The 18,022-nt window shown below is 39.9% G+C and overlaps 1 protein-coding gene across 1 annotated transcript in view; it reads left to right on the forward strand.

Moving 5' to 3' along the window:
- col14a1a (collagen, type XIV, alpha 1a) overlaps window positions 1–18,022 on the forward strand; it is a gene marked incomplete at both ends in the record, with an annotated part of 125,403 nt that overhangs the window by 53,146 nt on the left and 54,235 nt on the right. Inside the window, 5 exons of the mRNA XM_083988958.1 lie at window positions 3,088–3,204; window positions 5,811–5,957; window positions 8,327–8,401; window positions 11,159–11,298; window positions 13,784–13,907. Coding sequence (XP_083845084.1) covers window positions 3,088–3,204; window positions 5,811–5,957; window positions 8,327–8,401; window positions 11,159–11,298; window positions 13,784–13,907 — 603 coding nt within the window. The remainder of the gene's footprint in view (window positions 1–3,087; window positions 3,205–5,810; window positions 5,958–8,326; window positions 8,402–11,158; window positions 11,299–13,783; window positions 13,908–18,022) is intronic.

The raw sequence follows: 18,022 nt of genomic DNA on the forward strand, positions 1-18,022 counted from the left end.
AGCATCACTCAACTGTCCTTTAGTCATCCCCCAACAGAATGAGGGACAATTCTCATGTGCCCTCTTGACTCTCAAAATGAAAGATACCTTCATAATGACATAGAGTATGTAGTGATGATATGTGAACTTATCTGCAGTCCATAATTAAACTTACCACTGCTCTTGTGCAGCACAGAATGATGGTACATCCATTGTCCACCTTACCAAGCAGTGGGTTCACAAGCTCCATTTATAACTAGGCCTATATATAAAGTAAATATATAATAGCTTTATATAATATCATTATCTAGATGTAGGGTTTTCATTTATATTTACCTCCACAGTTTCCCTCTGCACATACTGTATTGTATTCTATATTACACTTTGTTTCCTACAGTGTTGGCCAGGAATTAATGAAATGACATCACTAAATAAGCAACAGAACATGTATTCAGATGAAAAAAAGTTACAGTGCACCGAGGTATCATATTTTCCAGTATTACACAGCCATCATAGTTAAATTCATTGTCCATATTTGTACTCTGGTGGAGAAAGTCTGATTTATTAAGGAGTGTTCAGTCATTTCTCATTCTAATAAGGGAGATGCTGTAACATATTTCCCAGGATACACTGCATTTATTGCAGCCATACCATGGGAGCCACCTGGCATGTTTGAATGAATAAATTACACATACTAACATGTACTGTAGTAGAGAAAGGTAATTAGTGTTACCTTGAGGACCCTTAGATGAAATGTACCTGTTTCCTCTCAATGAAGTTTTATGTAGTTTGTATTTTGGTGGTTGTGTTTCAGCACCACTGAAGGCTGCTCAGTCAGTGTAGTCTCAAGTCTCAAGAAATTTTGTAGGATTCGCACAGAAATGAAAATAACAATTTTTTTTTTGAAGACTAAAAGTATGAGACTTGAGCTCCCGCTGTGAGAGGATTACATGACGAGACTCAGGCAGAAGGAGAATGAAGAAATAGTCTAGTAACTCAGTGTGTGGAGCTTGCAAAAGCAGATGGGTGCAAATGTTTGGCACCAAGCCTGGCAACTTGAGCACGCACTCACGCGCACAGAGGTAATTTCTGACTGATTGCAGCATCTCCATATGGTCCACCATAGTTTATATCCGTTACACTCTTTCACTTTGACCTTTGGATGTTAAATGGGCAATTACCAGCTAAAAATGCTGAGTTTCCTCTTCTTGATATGCTTGTTTTAAAAAATCTTTTAAATTTATTTTTCTCTAAAAAATATTTTAACTTTCTTTGTCTTGGTTTTCATGTCTTTTTTTCCCCTGTTTAAACGCTTGACATGTGCAGATTGTTTGTGCAGATAAAAATGGAGGCAGATGTAGCTCTAACAGAACCAAATCAAAGGTGTCCTGAAGCCATATACCAAATACTAATGAGCTAAATGACTCTATGCTGTGTGGCTTCAAAACAACATTATTGACTAACTGCAGTCAACAGTATAAAATGTCAGTTTGGCAAACCAGCTTGTGTGCTCAGGGCAGTCGAGTCCAAATGCTTAGCTTCATGTTGTTTATGAACCTGTCTTTGATCTGCGCATGCATGTCAGATTGATTTTATATGGAGTGAACTGAGGCCATAAGTGCATAATGTAAACTCGCATGTTTACGTATATCCATGTTGATGTGTTGATGTTTTTGTGTAGATCGTGTGTGCATATTGTGTGCCTGTGTATGTGAGAATTTGTGTGTGTGTGTGCATGTTATTGGAAGGAAGACAGGTTGCCATATGCATTATTCAGTATTATTTTAAATAAGGTACTTGCCATATGTTCCCAGCATAGAATATCCATTTAATGGTGCAAGAGCCACATTTATTTTATACCATCAACAAATTCTGATAACAAGGGAACAGAACAGAGAGAGAGAGACAAAGAGAGTGTGAGAAAACCAGAAGAGAGAGAGGCTCCTTGGAGGTTTTTTTTTGCTTGTGGTACTTAGAGCTCACTCCCAAAGCTTCAGCTATTTAAATTGCGCATGGTGTTTAGCTCTTTGCTGCATCATGCCTCATTGTTTCATCACATGACAGTTTAACATCTAGCCTGACCAGTTTTGGCACTTAATGATTTGTTTGAACTGAATGTTGTAATTGAAACTGTCAGTATAGATGCATTTCTACCATTTATTCTTTATGTGGATGCCAAACTGCTTATTTTTGTCCTGTCAGCAGCACAAAAAGATGCTCAACAAAATGCCTTCTGTTTGTGCAGCTCCAACCCTAAGTCCAGCTTCAGTTTTTCCAACCCTGACCTTGAATACATCATACATTATGCAAAATACTGTATACGTTAAACTTTTTTTTTTTTTTTTTTAACTATCCAAATAACAAAACTTGTCAAAAATGTCCACATTTTTCTCAGAGTACTGTAGCTGAATTAATGACATAGTATCTTTGCAAAATGATTCCCAGTTCAGCTAAGAGAGACTTTGGAGCACCATCAATAAGATGCAAAGTAGCCCTAATGAATATAGAGTAGTCTGGTGCAGACTTTGAAGCCCACATGATCGAGAGTGCTCTGTGCTGTGAATGTCTGAGTCTGTCCCGGTTGGGGTCTTTAGTCATGTTGGTGGGTGCACTGTCTGTGTCACTGGACAAGTGACACATACAGAAGTGAAAAAGAAAAGGTTAGAAAATGTGAAAAGGTGGAGCAGAAAGTCAGAAACATTTTTTTCCAACATTGTTAAACATCAATTTTACCTTTATATTACTGCACAGCCATTCAGAAGGATAATAAATGCAAGTGACCAGTGTTTCTCATTTTATTTGAAGTGCTCTGTTTCATGTTTTTTATCTGGTTGAATGTGAGTATACTGTGAATTACACTCTTTTGTTGGTTGTTGCAAAGTGTTCATATGCCGTTTGATAGATTCAGTAATTACATGTAATTCCCTGAGAGCTCTTGTAAGTACAGTAATCTGTAAAGAACAGATTAGCTTGTTTGTTGTGTGATTGCCTGTTAAACATGAGCAAGTCTTACTGTATATAGAAAACACAATTTTCTCCTGAGCAGCTAAGAAATCTATGTTAAATGAATTCTTATCATTTGTCTACTTGTCTCTCTTTTTTTTTTAGTGTTTCTTGGCGTCACTGGCTTGTCAACCTACCAGGTGCGCTCCAACAGCTTGTGTGTCCAGTACCAGCCTCTTCTACATGCAACATTATACAGAGTGTCCATACAGTCTACTCTCAGTAAGTACATTTACTGTTAACAAGAGTGGGTGCCAGTGTTTGTATTAAAGGTGGTGAAAAAAGTGTCCATTTCCTTGTGCTTACTGCTGTCATTAGTTTTGCTCTGAGTGTGAGAATGTGATACCAGACACGCTGCTTGCTCCACGCATTTACTTTATTAACTTATCAGGTCTGAATTTGAATGAGCTGTGTATATCAGTTTGCTGAAATGTTTAAAAGCTTAATTTAGACTTTCGGGAACAAGTGATAGTCCTATACTGTAGCACATGCACAGACGCAGTAAGTTGGTCTCATCACCATCTCTGCGTTCCATACTGTATGTCCCACACATGTTTCACCTTTCCATGTTGTTTTTAAAAGAGGGTTTTTGCCAGCCAAATGACTGGACTGCAATTCAGTCAGTAAATCAAACATTTTACTGGGGTTGTGATATTTGGTGAAGAGACTGAAGTCGACTCCAAACTTTGAATATGTTTCCTTATAGATTTATAGCCTGTCCTCATGAAAATGTCTCAACAGTTTAATAGTAACCCAACGTTGAGTCAGCTCAGGACTGTGTTTTGTGTGTATGTGTGATGGCTACAGTACATGTGTGTTGGTTAAATATGGGCTCCAAAAGTCTGAGACCACTTTCCCAGATGATTGGGGAAGTGGTCTCAGTCTGTTGGACACAATTGTACCTTTCACAGTCATCTGAATTCATATTGATACAAGGCTCTGAGGAAATAAATGTTCTGTATTTCTGTCATTCTCACATGGCAGAGCTTTTACATAGTAAAGGATTTTCATAAATCTTGTGGTCTGCAGAAAGGCAGGGAGATATGATACGCACACAATCTCTCCCCAATAAATGACACGGGAGGAAACCGCTTTCTTCGTGTCAGAAATAAAATGAGTAAAGACTCGGTGTGACCTTTAGAAGGTGTTTATTGTGCGGATTACTTGGTTATTAAATGTTTAAAAGGAGACAGATGATGAAAAGAAGGAGCAAAGAATGATTCTTGAATAACAATAGAAAGAAAATTAGCAAATATATCTGCCATATATATTTTAAGTCAAGCCAATCAGCTACTGTACAGACATACTGTAGAAATCTTAATAAAATCTTTGTACAATTTGTCCTGTCAACAAGAGAGTATTTTGGAGCAGGTCTACTCACAAGTGAACAACTTTAAGTTCAAGTTTTACTTTTATTTGTCCTCAGAGGGCTGTTGGTTGTGCAGTATGGGTTCGTAAAAAAATCTGCGAAGTGAAAATCCCCCCCCAAAAAACTGGCAACTGGCGCACTGGTGCTGGCAATTTTCTACAAGTTTTTGTATTATACAGGCAGCTATAGAACAGCCCAAGTGGATTCTTGGTTAACATTTCTGCTTTTTTGATCATTTATATTTTCTTAATGTCAAAAGTTCACATCGGTGGTGGAATCAGACGCTCTGGTGATGGATTTTTTTCACTTAACCCAAAACCCCTGTGAGGATAATGAGAAAAGATGCCCGAGTAGATGACAGGAAGTCGGCTTCCACACTCGTAGCTCTTTGGTGGTGATGTGTCCTTCCTCATTTATTTCAGTGGGGCGGCACAGTGGGGGATCATGTCATGTCAAAGTTTAACATTATTAGCTGCACTGGTTTGGTAAGTCAACCTGTCCTCTGTGAAAAAGGTCTCTAAGGTCCTAGACTATAGGCTATAGATGGATGTGTATTAATAAATGGGAAGCTAGAGTGTTGTAGAGACTGTATATGTACATGTAAATAAAAACAAGGTCCAATTAAAGGAAAAATGAACGGTAAGTATTCTTGCTGCTTTTTACTGCCAGGGAAATAGAGAGCTAAAAGGAGGAGGATGACATCTCTCCATCTTCCTTCCATCTCACACGTTTCTGTACATCTCCATCTCTCTCCCTCTTGCCAGTAGTTGGATATTCTAGCTGGAGTTAAGAGATTTGGTTTAATCCACACAGAGCCAACCAGCTGCTTAAACACCTTCTCAAAAGGAAAAGTGCAGCCTCTCAGTGACAGCTGTTTCCCTAAACTTTATTATCTATGGCTGTTTCCTCCGTGGAGGAGGGGCTAATTTGTCACTCTCCAAGATGAGAGACACATTAGGAAATAGAATTAGACTAATGAAACTGACAAATGACAGCTATTAGAGTGTGTGCTTCCAGTTTCCTGTTTGTTCCTTTTTGGCTGCCAACATAAATTCTCATTCAAATGGTTTTTTTTTCTCTGTGGTGCTGTCCCTCTACAGCTTCTCAAAACAAACGCTAAATTAAAAGTGTTGCCAGTCTGCAATCCAGCGGAAATTGACAAGGGAAGAGGAAAGAAATCAATGATATGATTCATTTCATTTTTCAGTGGATATAATGATGTTTTCCTGCAGTCTTTTTAACTTCAGAGTCGTCTAGTTACCTAGACTGTTGGGTGTAACAAATGAAGTGAAGTTGCACAAGCTGCAAGTCTTGCTCCTCATTTTATCATCAGTTAAGTGTGATAAATCAAAATACTGGATGAGTTTGATGTATCACCAGTTTGATGTCTGATGATGATCAATTCTGACATAACTTTGACTCTCATGTCATTTTTGTTTTGTATTTTGTTTACTTGCAGATGGTCAAAGACAGGAGGTGAGTCTGGGAGGTGGCTCTTCCCGACAGTGCTTCTATGACCTCACTCCCAGCAGCCAATACGAGATCAGCGTTCACACGCAGATGCAAGAATTGGAGGGACCTTCAGTCTCCATCACTGACATGACGTGTATGTTGCGAATGGTTTATGAATTGTGTTTACATGCATGATTACAATCTAAAGTTTGCCTTTGCATTGAGGGCAGTCACAGTTAAGTGCAACATCTTTGAATGTTAAGTTTCCTCCCCCTTTTATCCTCTTTTATACCAGTTTTTTGTCCACTTTTTCACTCCTTTGTTAATTCTTTATAAAGTTTCTCCACTTACCTAATTTCCTCTAATTAATCCGTCTAGTTGTTCTTTATGTGTCTTTTTCCACCTGTCCACCTCCACCACCTCCCAGTAGCCTCTCTCTCTCTCTCTCTCTCTCTCTCTCTCTCTCTCTCTCTCTCTCTCTCTCTCTCTCTCTCTCTCTCTCTCTCTCTCTCTCTCTCTCTCTCTCTCTCTCTCTCAGTGAAGATGATAAATCCTGCAGTTGCAGTTCATTGGTCAGCTGATGAGCTGAGGTGAAGTGCATAGCTCCAGATACCAGGGGGGCTCAGCTCACAACCAGGGTTACAGATAGATAGATAGACAGATAGGTATGACCTCAGATACACACGCAGACACACACAGATTCTTCAACTAATGTTGTTTATCTACAGATTTTGTGTGGATTGAATTTAACAGGAGACAATTCGGTGTCAGCAAAATGTTGCTGGTCCACAGACAGTGCAGGTGGAAGTAATTACTTGATACTTACTTGAGTAAAACAAAATAAACAAGCTAGAATACAAGTACTGTACTGTAATTTTGCATTTAAGTTTTATCAGGAACCTGTACTTGAGAATCTAACATGAAGTGCTCATTAAACAGAATGTCCCCTTTTATAGTGCTAAATTATCATAATGTCTTATATTTTAGAGGCATTATTAAATACATTAACTTTTAAATCACATGGCGATGCTGTTCATTTAACTACTTAATATTCTGCTTGGTAGTTTTTTTCACAACAATACATCCTATTTTATGAGATGATTTCAACCTTTATATGTAAAAAAATGTACTGCTCTCTGTCACATTAATGTAGCGAAGTAAAAAGAGCAACCTTTCCTTTAAAGATGGGATGAAGTGAAATGGAAATAGTTGTGAATGTGTGTACCATAAAACATTCACTGATACACTGACATCATTTGTCTGTGAGTTTAAAAACTGCGTTTTAAGAGGGCACACATCCTGAGAGACAGTAAAGAGAGGAAATGGCATGAACCACTTTCAAATCTCAGAAAGCCCCTAGTGTTAATTGTTCAGTGACATTTTCCACAATGCAGTACTGGACCATCAGGGCATGCTAATCCCTCTCTGAAAACCTAACTATTCCTAAAATTAGAAAATTCACTAATTTACTGTTAATAGTATATCTGCGTCATCCCATTTTCTTCCCATCACTTCTTTGTCTCAGAACAGACAGTAACAGGAGACATTACTTGAATCTCTGTCCTCATTTCAAAATGCTTTAAAAGTGGATGGTCAAGGGCTGTTATTATAACTTGATGACCGTTTTTTTTTTTTTTACTAACACAAAAGATACAGCATTAATGACTGTGTAAAATCCATAATCTGCCACTTTCTAGCAAAGAGGCTCAAGAGCAAAGTTTGTGCTCAAATCAGACAGATTATGTAGTTACTATCTTTTCATAGTATCTGAAGAAACATGAGATATATTCAGTCAATTTAATCCGCTTTCATGAAGTAGTAGTACCTGCACCTTCTGTGGGCAGTCCCTGATCTTTTAAAGATGATTTACTCACTTTACTCTGGTTTGACAGAACCCACTGATTTCTGTGAAGTAATTGGCTTGGCACTGAGACATACCTTAACCTGGGGCTGTTTTTTACTCTGAAAAACAGCCTCTGGTCAGACAGATACAAGACTGATGAAAATAGCTCTTTTCACTGTGTCCAGCTCATACAGTAGGAGGAAAGAGAGGGATGTATAGAAAGAGAGGAGCTGACTGCTGTAACATGGTGATGGAGATATACAGAACAAAACACAAGATTACTCATGTACCCATAGGTCATAAGCACACATTGGACTACAAATCTCTTCACTGTGAAGGTCCCTAACTCGGCTGCAGGGGAAGGAGGGAGAGGAGGAGGAGGAGGAGGAGGAGGAGGAGGAAACTTTCATCTGAAAAGAAACAGCCCACTGCTGCCTCTCATATCACCAGTTTATTGACTGTGTGTGTGCATGCGTGTGCGTGCCTGTGTGTGTGCACTAGTTCGTGAGTGGTGTGTGTGGTCAGCAGATAAACCCAATGATGGTGGCACTTGTCGCTATCATCGTGATTGATGACCTTGTCTTGTTTCCTTGTGTGTGTGTGTGTGTGTGTGTGTGTGTGTGTGTGTGTGTGTGTGTGTGTGTGTGTGTGTGTGTGTGTGTGTGTGTGTGTGTGTCCAGTGCCAGCACCCACTCAGGCTCCAACTGAACCACCCACCACAGAGCCGCCCCCTACCATCCCGCCTGCTAAGGAAGGTGAGCAGACGATAAATACAGACATGCTTATTCATGTTATTATTCATCATGCTCATTCATCATTCATCCTTTTCTTTAGGATAACTCTAGTCAACTGGTACTGTTGTTTATAATTATTGAAATGCATCTTTACTAAAACATTATTTTATAAAAATGTGCAGGCGACCAATACAATAATACAAACCAGAATAGAAACTCTGCCCAAGTTGAAGCAACAGAAATGTACAATAACTACAATTTCAATACATCTTCTCTCAGACCAGTTAGTTATATTTTTGACTGATAATTCTGGCAGCCACACTGTTATGCTATGACATTTCTTATTCATTAGTCAGTGTATCCTCTAATTTACATAAACTGGATTCCATTTTTAAACTTTGATGCTCTCAATTGCTGTCTAATCTGCCAAATACCTGTCATGAAATGATTTGGCTTAGAAATGTGGTTAAAAAAAAAGCTCACTGAGAAAATGTAACCAAAGTGTACAGAGCTGTAGTTTTGCTCTTAGATTCAAAACGATCTTTAACACTACACTTAACTGCACAAGCAAAATTGTCCTGGCATGTTGTTGTTGTTGTTGTTGTTATTGTTGCACCAGGAACAGAAAAGATTACCTCATAATTTACTTTTAATAGAGCACTAATGTTTTGCCATTCGGTGCTCTCCTCACAGTTGTGAACAGTCAACTGGTGCTTAGTTTCAAAACATCAGTAGTGACCTGGGAGGAAATTTGGGGATTTGGGGGCATTATAATGAAACTGAAGAATCTAACCTAAAGGAGGGCAAAAACACAAAACATTTAAGTGTCCCACAGGAAGTCAGTGACGTTTGCTGTACTCCCACAACGACTTTATTGTGTGAAGCATACTCGGGCTTCTGTGGACTGCAGCCGATGCCAAAATAAAGAAATGCCACTCTAATCCTGGTTTATTAGCCTATTACCTTAGGCTCAGCAGAGCTTACCTTGCCTCTCCCATCCAGCTTCAGCTTCAGTCTCTGTCAAGCCTTAAAACAACAGAGTGATATTTGTTTTCCTTACAAATGTCATTTAAATCATGTGTGCACATATGTAAACTAAAAACTAAAAAGGATTGTGCTTTACTGCACTTTAAAGGTGGTATAAGCAAGTTTTTGCTCTCACTACATGGCTAATGTTAGCATTAATAGCTGTTTACTTACCAGTCTAGAGGAAACGTTTCAGGTTCAGCATCAAACTCTGTCCCTATACTCACCAAGGGCCGTCTCCAGTGGTTGCCTCTACTTCTATCACTTCCTTATGTGAGGTCAGCATGCCAACTGGGTAGCCTCTGCCCATCCTTTTCTTGTAATACTACATTGCAGAACTGAGTCACTGCAGCGTCTACTCTGCCCTGTAGTTGAGTTCGAGAGGATGAAGGAGTAGTGCTGCCCAGAGAGCGTATCCTAACCTCTTGCCTTCTAAAAATGATGGCTGTAGCTCTTGGCAAGCGACTGTTATGACCACCATTACCACCCGACCCTGTCAAGAAACCACATTTGACAGCAGAGAAAACGTACATATAGCACCTTTAAACCCTAACTAACTGCAAGTGAAGGTGCAGCAGCAAATGACTCATGAGAGAGGACAGGTGAAATATTCTCACCGAAGAGGATTTTTCCACATTTGACAAGCTGAGGAAGATTAGAAACAAAGGGGTACGAGTTCAGAGTCAGAGCCTCCTCCTGCTGCCCAGACACTCCTTCTCATCTGTTCCTGTCTGATGGGCTCAGGTTAAAGGCTGACCTGCAGGACAAACTCCTCAGACATGAACCGACACACCTGCTGAGCCCGTCTGTAAGCATTTCTATCGAACTGCATGACCTTTTGTCAGACTGACGCTTCCACCCATAATCTTAGGTAACTTTTACTCAGGACAGAGCTGCAAAGATAGAGGAAAGAGAAGAGAAGGTGCGTGCTTTTTCTGTAAAAGTGAGAAAAAGATGAAGAAGGAAAGAAAAAGGAAACAAAACAACAGAAAAAGAATAAAATACAGTGATGGCCAGTATGAGAAAAACAGACAGATAGAGCTACAAAGAGAGAGCAGAGAGGAGATGACAGAAAGAGACACATGGAGAGAAAGACACCCAGTATAAAAACAGAGATAGTGGTGAGGGATCAAGAAACCAAATTACTCTGATTTGTTTTCTCATACTTAAAGTTACAACCTTTTTCCCTCATAAACACTGTAGATACAGTGCAGGCTTTGGGGATTTATGGAGGCTGACATGGTCATTTACAGGCTTTGAAATTTAGTGCAGGCTTGGAGTTTGAACACTTGTTAAAACCACAAAACAACTTTACAGCAGCAAAGATAAGGCTACTGGGAGTCATTTAGAAACCTGAGAAGAATAAAAGCAGAAGGAAAAGGCACAGCTGGACCAGGAATGTGAAGTAGCAGCACACAAAAGGAGAAAAAACCCAAACACACTGGATATATATTTTTTGCGGCCAAAAAAGACTGAGTTTGAAACTCTGAGTGAGAAACTGTGCATTATACCTAATCCTATAAACTCTAGTTAGTCTGAAGACCCAGTCTATGCAGATTTACTTTGTTCCAGAGTGAGTGTATTTTAAGTTCTTTATATTATTTACAGAGAGGATGAATATGTTACAGCCAGTTAACATTCAGCTCACAAATTTTCCTCAACTCTCCTCCCTTAAATTACATTTCTTTTTAAATTCAGAGACAACATGATGTGCTGACTAAATCTATACATCTTTCTTGGCTGTCTGTCCAGTGTGCAAGGAGGCCAAGGCTGACTTGGTGTTCCTGGTCGACGGCTCCTGGTCCATCGGAGACGACAATTTCATGAAGATCACACGTTTCCTCTACAGCACCATGGGATCCCTTGATCTGATTGGCCCGGATGGCACTCAGGTCAGTCACATGTAACTTCACCTCAGAGAGGAAGAACTCAAGAATAGAAAAGTTAAAAGTAAAGATAAAATTATATTTGTTCTTGCTTCCATTTTCCTGTATGCATCATTACACTGTGACAGATTTCAGAAATGAAAATGTTCGAATACCTTCTAGACCACTTTGCTCTGAATAATGTTATAGCAGAGTAATGTCTCCCTTGAGTGCTGGTATTCATGTTTACGACTGCTAGTGGTTCCTGTGTCTAGTCTAACCATTAGTGTCTAGTGAATATGATATACAGTACCATAAGTTAACCAACAAAAAAATACAAATGTGCTGAGGCTTTAATTTTGTTTTCTTTCTCTCCAAATGTATTTCCTTTGTTAAAGCATTTTCCTTCTGAAAAATGCATGTCATGGGAATTGTAATGTAAAGCAGATGCTGAGGATCTAGCGAAGGGTAGCCACACTGAAACCATAATAATAATGAAATCAAGAAATTACAGTTTAGTGTAATCTGTGGATAAAGAGGCCAGTTTTTTTTTCATTTTCAAATACATTTTAATATCAAAAACTCAACCCATGTCCTCCTGCTTTCATATGCTGTCATCTGTTTCACTTCCTGCTACACACAGAAAAAGTGAAAGAGAGATAAAAAAAAAAATAGTTTTAATTTCCTCTCAAATGTCCCTGAAACTAGACTTTTCATTCAGTAGATAAGGGAAGGAAGGCCACCAGGTGCTGTATATCCATAATGAAATGATAAAGTGTGAGATGGAGCTTCCTTTCTTTAACCTGCAAACTATTTCCTCCTCCTTTTCTGTGTTTCATTCTGTTACAGCAGACATTCGGACATAAATAGAAATTATAGATCTGCCCAAATGATGAATCTTGACTTGCATTTTTCCTCCTCCCTTTGACCCCTCCATGTGATTTTGGCGTATTTATTATTTGAAGAAGACTACTACTACTTTTTGGCCTGTCCCCTTAGAAATCAGCACGACCACATCTATAGAAAAGTTTAGAAAAGTGCGAGAGAACTTAAAAACCCCCAGTGGAGTCAATCTTTACTCTCTGGGAGGCCTCTTTGTTGCTGAGCAGTATTCGATTAACTCCACTCATTTGCTGCCACTGTGTTTTGTGCCAGAAAGCATTACTTTTCTGGCAGGAGCGGTGTTCTTAATAAATTAAGTCTATATGCAGTAAGCGCTGGGATAAACATCAAATCCTTCAAGTATCAGCTTGATCCTTGGTGTAAAATCCACCATGAGCGACACTTAAGGAACTCAAGTAATGCTGTGACTGTTACCCATGTCCACTTCTTCAGTATTTTCCTCATGTATCCAGTTCATCATTAGGTAACGCCAGACTCTTAACTTGGGGCAGTAGATCGCTATTGTCATTGTGAACTAATTTCTTTGTGCTTCCTGCCTGCGTGGCCCCCCCACTGTGTCAGCAGAGCTCAGCTGGTTCATTCGTCACACTGTAGAGGTGCTTGCTAGACCCTTTTCTTTCATTTGTGTAATGTCTGCTGTTAAGCAGTTTGCAACCCTCGCCGTGCCCCAATAACCCTCTGGCACAGGGCTACAGAGAGCAAAACACTGGCTGTAATGTGAGAGAGTTGGCTGTACAGTGCGGAGGGAGCTGGCTGGTAAATGTAGGACGCCCTGAGCCAAGAACAGCACTATTAGCACTCCAGAGGTAATGATAGTTGTTCTCCTCTCTCAGACTTAAGGCAATTAGATTGATTATAGTTCTGATTTGGGAGTGTGAACATACACAGTATATATTTTTAGTGAATTTTCACCTAGAGACTTCCATACAAGAAGTCTGTAATATTCCTTTTTGACATTATGAACTTATACTTCTTCGATGACCACCAGCGCTGGATAATAAATGGTCAAATCTGTGACCCATTGCTGCTTTCACCTACTTAACCTTAACGTGAAACTATGTAAATGTTAAATTCTACCTTCTCATGTTACAGCTTAAATTGCCCATCTGTACAGTGTTCACTTTATTGGGCTGTTAAAGCACGCTCAATTTGTATAATTACAGTATTTCCTTCAGCGAACAAAGGTGGCATCTGTTTGATGCTGCTGTTGCTGTTCAGAATAAATGCAGAAATTGCAGGTGATAATGAGGCAAAGTATTAGATTTCTGGACCCAGAGCGCAGTCATTTGGCTTCACAACACACAGACAATACCGCATGGAGTCATTTGGCTTCATGTTTTTTTTTTTTTTTGGATGAAAATGAAACAAACCTGAGAAATCAAATATAGAAACACACCGCAGTTGTAACCTATTGTGACTGACATGAGCGCAGGCAGATGATGGCTCTGAATTTGTAATTTCGAGGTGAACTGTGCCTTTTGAGCAAGTGCAAAGACAAAACGGTTCAGTTTAACTTTGGTTTAATTTGATTTGACGTGTGCTTTGAACTTATCTCACGTACCTGTCTGTCTGTCTGTCTGTCTGTCTGTCTGTCCCCGTCGCTCCCCAGGTGGCCATTGCTCAGTTCAGCGACGACGCCCGGACAGAATTCCAGCTGAGTTCCCATGGCAACAAGGAAGCGCTGCTGGAAGCTATTCAGCGGATCAGATACAAAGGAGGAAACACCAAGACAGGTCAGGACAGTGCATCAGTGGGATTAATGTAAACGCCAGACAGGTAAAATCCAGATGTTAGTTAGTATGATACCTCACTGACATGCCAACAAAATAATGATACCACAAGCTCCATTGTTCTGGAGCATCTGATCATATCACACAATCTTCCCTCAATTTGCCTATTTTATTATGCAAGATGAAAGACTTCTTTCTCATCTGTGTCGACTTGAAAGCTGAGATTGAAAGTTACTTCTAGTCCTTGGAATCAGAAGTGTACACAACAATCGCACCACAGGGTTCATTATAGCTGGTCTGGAGCTTTTCATCATTTGTCCAAAATGTTTTACATCAAAATTTCCACGACAGCTGGACTGCTTCCATTTGCTGAGAGATGTGTGATGCAGTTAAAACTCCAGAGCAGCTACTAATGGACCTTGTAGTAGTGAGATTTCTTCAAAAGGAACTTTAAACCTCAACTTATCAGAGCCCGACTTGAGGAGAAAGCTATGGGGAAAAAAAGTATATTGTGAAATTTGGAAGATCGCCATGAAAAAGACATTTCTTCTTAAGGACATTAGTTGAAAATATCATACAAGCTGTTTAGGAAGGATGAGTTTTAAGGGGTGATGATCTAACAAGCACTTTGGGTTGTGAATCGCTTGTGAAATTCACATCTGCCACTGTGTTAGTACTGTACATAGGAGGCGAATGCCATTAATGTGGATTTACAGGTAATGCTGGTTGTTCAGAGCACTTAAACTCTTCTAAAGTCTGGGTCATGGCTCAGTGTCTGCTCAGAGTAATTGTGTCCTTGAGCTTTCCTATCAGCTCTAGTGCTGATCTCACTATCATCTCACCACTTAACCCTCCCTCCCCCTTCTTACTCCTCTTTCTCCTCTGTCCTCTTCTCCATCTCCACCACTCTCCCTCCAACCTCGGGCTGTTCTCTCCTCCCTCACTTTGGTCACATCCCTTTAAAACACCTTCTTTAACTTTATTTTGTCTTTCCTTCCTCTACCCATACACTCCTCACACACCTACGTCTGCTGTACTGTCTTGTAGTTGAACAGTTGGAAACAGATGGTGTGTGTGTGTGTGTGTCCTGTGCACACAGTCTAGAGCAGAATAGAAAATAAACCATGAAATATCATCCTCCCCACACAAAGAGAAAGAGGAGGCAGCTCGCTCTCAAAAGGTTAGGCTACTGCTCACCAACTCACAGTTTCTCTGTCTTCCACTCCCTCCATCTCTTTGTCTCTCACCCACACATGCACACATGAATGTACGTAGAATTAATCCCCTTCAATTGCGTAAACATAGTGCCTATTCTTCCGGCTGTCCTTATTCCACCATAGAAGCCCACACAGCATATATTTTTAGTTTATGTGTGTGTTTTGTTTTTTTTCTTCCATAATTTATTCAACAAGATAAGCAAATAATTTCATTATTTATTTCAAAGTCTGTGTTTTTTCATTGTTACTGCTTCAGGCGAAGGTGGAGATTGTTTCCATCCTTTGTTTAATGAGGCTTTCTTATGTTTTCCTTTTGATATTCTCTTGATATTTTTTCTCTGTGATTCTGCACACTATATGACCATAAATCACAATGCTACAGTGTTTTAACTATAGCACCAAATAATAATGAAGCTGTATATATTACATATAGAGTTTGTGAACAAACCTCCTTGCTTACATCTTACTCCTGTAGTCAGTTGAAATATAGACCACTACTGTCTTTGGCTCTCAGGACTGAGGCTCACAGTACAAATTTAAACTCTTGTTCCCTCTCCAAACCCTTAACTATTTCCTTCTTTTCACTCTTCAACCTCAAATTTTCCTCAGAGACCCCATCAGGGCCCCTCACTGCGTCTAAATCCACCCTCAAAACCCTCAAATAAAAGACTGGCGCTTTCTGCCTCTTCAGCCTGTAGCCTCTGGCAGATATATCTGCATAGAAGCCAACAAGAATCCCCACAGCTTCAATGCCTTTTTATGTTTTTACTGTAAGTGGCTGGCTCACTTTACACACTCTGTCTGATAACCCCCAGGTCAAGCAAACCCATCAGCACTAGATTTTCAAAACATTCGCAAAACTGCACATTAATTCACAGTAAAGTTGCAAAGATATATCAGTTCCAAAGAGGATATCTTAAATTCTCTTTAGACAAGATTTTATTGTTAATCAGAAAGAAGGTTGGAGATTGATTCCACATCTGGAAGTTTCAATGGCACTGCAGAGGTTGTTGCTGCAGGAGAAGGGACAGCTACTTGTTCACCTTCTGTGCCAACTTTTAGTCATAAGCCTCTTCACTTTACCTTTTACAAACAGTATGTAAATGAGGCTGCCTTCTTTAAGACTCTACTGTCAGTTTTTTTTTCCATCTACTGTACGCTCTCCTATGAGTGTGAGGAAAGGGCATGTCGAGGAGCTGAAGCTGATATTCCTGGACTTGGCTTTTCACTATGCATTTATTCATTAAGACATTAGTAAGCCTCTGACTGGCTTGGTGAATGATTGATTTAATGTAGCTGCTGCTGTAATAGTCTTTATCCCTGTACTGTAGTGTGTGTGTGTGTGTGTGTGTGTGTGTGTGTGAGTGTCTGTTTTGAGATTGATTTTCACGCTAATCCCTGACGCAGCTTGACTGTGCAGTACATAGACCTACAGATACAAGTGTGTTGTAGTATCTGCTTATAGGAAATTGGATAGCCTAGTTGTGTTTGATTTCCAGGTGTGTGCTGTACACCGATCAGGCCTAACATTATGACCACCTGCCTAATATTGTGTTGGTCCCCATTTTACTGCCAAATACAAAATAAACTGTGATGCACTGTTTATTTTGACACCTTTCTATCAGAACCAGCATTAACTTCTTCAGCAATTTGAGCAACAGTACTGTAGGTGGTCTGTTGGATCGGACAGTTTTTGAGATGCTCTGACTCAGTTGTCTGGCCATCACAGTTTGGCCCTTGTCAAACTTGCTGAAATCCTTACACTTGGCCATTTTTCCTGCTTCTGACACATCAACTTTGAGGGCGAAATGTTCACTTGCTGCCTCACATATCCCACCCACTAACAGGTGCCATGATGAAGTGGTTTTTCAGTGTCTCTTCACCTGTCAGTGGTCATAATGTTATGTCTGATGATCAGTGTATGTGTGTATCCATTTAGGGACAATATGACTTACTTGCTTTTAATGCTTAAATTTGAGCAATATATTCTCACATTGGATTAATCAGGATCTTATTTTGCGTTCTATGATTTTACTTTAGTTGCCAGACTGATTTCCTCCTGCTTCAACTGCGGTAATGCAGTTGTGTTAGACCCTCACTTCATTTCAAAGTTTATGAGTCTGTTGTGAGTGTAGGGATGAATGTGTAAATGGCCCATGAATGTTTTTCACCAACAACAAAAATCATGTTCAACATCTATTGTGTACTTTTTAGAAATGCATTTTTTTTTTTTTTCAAATTCTTAGGCACCGACAGCACTAGCCAAAGATTAAAGGAATTTACAGTATAGCTCTGGCTGCTCATAACCACCCATAGACAATATTGCAGCCTCTTCCTTGTCATCAAGATTTCACCTGCAGCCACACAAGAACAGGGAGAAGAAGTCTCCTACTTCATTATATCGCACCGGGGCTTTGGATGCTAAAAGCAGAGACATGATTTCAGCTATTTTTATATTCTCATATTGTCTCCGTTCTTCAGTGACAGCAAGAAACTGGTAAGCTGTTAGATAGGAGGCCAAATCCAAACCGACAAGGATTACTTGCAGTATGATGCATCACTGATTGATGGTGGGTTTTTACAACCAGACATCCACTGACATGTTTGTTTTGTGCTCTTTTTTTCCTCACCCTCTTCTCATACATACTCTTGTCTCATTTATTACCCCCCCCCCCTGCTTTTGTGCCCTCTTACCTGCTCTTCTCCTCCTTCCCACCACTGCTACCCACTCAGCACCTCCTCCCACTCCTCCTCCGTCTCTTCTCCGTGTCTTCTCTGCTTGGTTCTGTCTCACTTCATGCCTGACTAGCTGCTTTAATTCCAGCCTTGTCCAGTATGATCAGAGGACAGTGTAGAAACAGATGTATTACTGGCAGATATCTGACAACACAACACTTTACC

This window comes from Trachurus trachurus (assembly GCF_905171665.1).
Source record: "Trachurus trachurus genome assembly, chromosome: 16".
Taxonomy (NCBI): Eukaryota; Metazoa; Chordata; class Actinopteri; order Carangiformes; family Carangidae; genus Trachurus; species Trachurus trachurus.